At 44.8% G+C, this 3601-nt stretch overlaps 1 protein-coding gene across 1 annotated transcript; it reads right to left on the bottom strand.

Annotated features, from left to right (window-relative positions):
• Positions 1-2413: 2413 nt before the first annotated feature.
• Positions 2414-3545, bottom strand: LOC110286964 (mortality factor 4-like protein 2). Its single transcript, XM_021153653.1, has one exon. It carries the CDS (start codon positions 3382-3384, stop codon positions 2422-2424), a length of 963 nt encoding a protein of 320 aa, XP_021009312.1. The 5' UTR covers positions 3385-3545; the 3' UTR covers positions 2414-2421.
• Positions 3546-3601: the final 56 nt, after the last annotated feature.

Below are 3601 nucleotides of genomic sequence, written 5' to 3' on the forward strand. Positions count from 1 at the left end.
GAGGAGAGGAGAGGAGAGGAGAGGAGAGGAGAGGAGAGGAGAGGAGAGAAGAGGGGAAGGAGAGTTGAGAGTTAGAGGAGTAAGAGCAAGAGAGCAAGAGGGTAAGGTGGGGCCAAGCAACCCCTCTTATGGTCTTTATTGTTGCTAGGTTATTGGGGAGGATTCTAGCCTGAAGGTCAGAAGCTTGGGATATTGCCTATGTGACTAGTAACCATGCATCTCTTGTTGGGGCTGTGGGGGTGGTATATTCGGCAGGAGCCAGGATACAGAAGACATGAGAGAACTCCTTCTGTCCCATGTAGGTGAATTATCACCACCGGGTCCCAGGTTCAACATCTAGCCTCAGCTGGAAACCAGGCTGTCTGTGCATAGCCCAGTGCCCCACACCCTACTCATTCCTGTTCTCCTTCATCCCTTCTTTTCTCCCTCCTCACCCTCTGTCTTAGGATTGCTATTGCTGTGAAGAAGCACCACGACCAAGAAAACTCTTATAAAGGAAAACATTTAATTGAGGCTTATTTATAGTTCAGAGTTTTGGTCTATTATCAGCATGGTGAGAAGCATGGCAGCATTCAGGCAGACATGGTGCTGAAAGAGCTTAGAGTTCTGCAACAGGATCAGCAGGCAGCAGGAAGACAATATAACACACTTCCTCCAAGAAGGCCACACAAACTCCAAATCAAAACAAAACAAAACAAAACAAACCCCAACAGAACAAAAAAACTGGCACAACCCTACTACTGCCACTCCCTATGAGCCTATGGGGGCCATTTTCATTCAAACAACCACAACCTCCATTCCTTATGCAGTTTTCCCTTCTTTTCCTCTTCCCTTCTCCCTTTTTCCTGCCCTCTATTCCCGCATCCCTCCTCATTCCCCCTCCATGTGCTCCTCCTCTCATCCTATCCCTCTTCCACAACCTATCCTCCTCCATCCCTTCATTCCCTCCCCCTCCTTCTTCTCCCAATTATCCTGCCTCCAACTTTGTTGTTTGTTTGATTGATTTTGAGAAACTTTCTCTTAGTAGTCGTAGCTGTCCTAGAACTCACTCTGTAGACCAGGATGGACACAAACTAACTTTCTTCTACATATCTTCTTCCCTTTTCTTATCTTCCTCCTCCAGCTTTCTTTTTCCTCCCTGCCTTGCCCTTTCTCATCCTTCTAGTCTTCCCTCCCCTCACTCTCTCCATTCTCCTTCCTTTCTTCCATTACTTGTTGTTCTCCTTTTATCCCTTCTCCCCTCTCCTTCTTCAATCTTTCCTTTTTCTTCCTTTTTTCCTACTCCTCCCCCTCTTCTGCTCCGGTTCCCCCTCTTTCGGTTCTTCCCCATTTTATCTTCCTCTCTTCTTTCTCTTCCCCTACTCCTCCTCTCTTCCTTTTTTCCCCAACCTTTCTACTTCCCCTCTTCTGATCTTCCTCTTCCTTTCCATTTCTCCCTGCCTTTCCCCTTCTTGTATTTCTTTTCTTTCCCTCCTTCACCATTTCTTCCATTCTCTTTTATATTCTTGCCTATTTTCCCCCTGACTTTCCTTTCTCACCCTTTTCTTCTCTGTCTTCATTCCCTATCATCTTCTTCCTTCCCTTCCTTATCTTGTGTCCTTTTCCTCACTTCTCTTCTTCCCCCTTTCTCCCCCCTCTTCCACCTCCAACTGCCCCTATTCCTCCTTCTCCTCTCCTTGTCTCTTCCTTCTTTTTCCTTTTACCTCTCCTTTTCATACCCCATTCGTCTTCTCTTCCTCCTCCCTACTACTCCACTACACTTACTCCGCTCCCCTCCTCCTTTCTCCCTTCTTCCTTATCCATCTCTTCTTCTTTCTTTTCTTCCCCTTCCAACTCTTTCCCCCTCTTCTTCTCCTCCCCCTCTCTACACCATCCTTTTTCTCTACCTCCCCTCTAGGTCCCCCTTCTCCCCTTCTTTCTTTTTTGTTATCAATCGCTCTTCTTCTTCCTCCTCTGCTTCTTTATCTTCCTCTTCTTCCTTTCTTCTTTAATCTAGGGAGTGAACCCATGACCTTCTTAGCTTTATCCATAGACTTTTAATAATTTAAAAAGATTTTTATTTGTAATTATGTGTATGTACGTGTCTTGTGTATATCCTTTATGTTGAACCTTTGGCACAAGAAATGAGGGCACTTTATCATATAAAATGAATATGTCATAGAACCTCATAATATGAAAGAGATAGAAGCACCCACATTCAAGCAATGTCAAAAAACAACATAAAAATTTTAAGTGAACATTTATTTGCTGTTGAATGATGGTACATAGTGTTGAAGCATTTGATTTATTTTCTGCTCACAATACTAATCAAATGGAAATATTAAGCTCTGTTATAAAATTTTCAAGAACATCAATTATACAGTGCAAACAGCAAAGATAAATATTTACTGATTCATGACTAACAGAGTGGTCAGCTGACCCTTATAGGGCTTTGCAACAATATTCGGCTGAAGCTACTTTGTAATTGCTGACGGTAAACAGAGAAGTGGACTTCTCTGCAAGATATTCCAGGAAATCATGCATATAGCTAGACACTAAGAGAAGACTCTGCCTATTAAGGGGTGAATGGGCCAATGCAGTCCCAATTTTCACAAACAATCTCAGGAGATGTGGAGCCCCATAGACCTGAGACATTGGAATACCAGGATAAACCTGGTGAATTTCAGCATACTGGGGCTTTTCAAACTTGCAGAGCAGCTGGGTGCCCAGCATCTTGTTGAAATACTCTCTTATTCCAAGTACAACTTCATCAACGGAGTATTCTCTATTATCACCAAGATCCTGTGACTTCACAAAAGTCACATATTCTGCAAGAATGGCATCTACAGTCTTCTCAGCAGGAAGTTGGAATAACTGGTTTTGCTTGTTGACCAAGTCCCAGTCCTCAACAAGACGAAACTTCAGTTCATCAGGCAATTTCAACTCGACTCCCATTTTTATCTTCACAGTTACAGGCATATTNCGGTGAGGGANCTGGGCTACTTGGTTGGTTTCACTGCCAATTCTGTTTTCTGGAGGACTCTGCAGGTTGTTTGGTTCTGTTGCCTTAGACATGGATCCTGAAGAGGATTTCTCTTCAGGGAAGCCTGTCTCCGTGGAGGGATGACCTTTCTCCACAGAATGCATATTGCCTTCCTCACTCCTTTCTTCAGCTGTGCAGCTTCCCTGGGAAGAGTGAGCTCTCTCCCCTGAAAGATCTGTCTCAAAGGAGCAACCCCGCTCTGCCATGCTACCTTCCTCAGCAGAGAGCTGTCTCTCTGCAGGACAACTTTTCTTGGCAAGGTGACCTCTCTCCATGGAGTGAACTCTTTCTGCAGAACGAACTCTCTTTACACAGACAACTTGCTTTGCAGGCTGATGTTTTTTAGGAGGACAAACTTTCATAGAGGCAGACAGATGCCTCTCTGCNGGGTGACTCTTCTTTGGAGGTCTACCTCTCCCAGTGTGGGGATCTTTCTTGGCAGAGGGTCCTCTCTCTGCACTATTACCCTTCTCAACTAAGTGCCCTGCCTCTGCAGGGTGGCTTTTCTTCNGAGGCTGACCTCTGCCTCTGGGGTGATCTTTTCCTGCAGATGGTCCCTTATCTGCATGGTTACCCCTT

Source organism: Mus caroli, chromosome X (genome assembly GCF_900094665.2).
Source record: "Mus caroli chromosome X, CAROLI_EIJ_v1.1, whole genome shotgun sequence".
Lineage (NCBI taxonomy): Eukaryota > Metazoa > Chordata > Mammalia > Rodentia > Muridae > Mus > Mus caroli.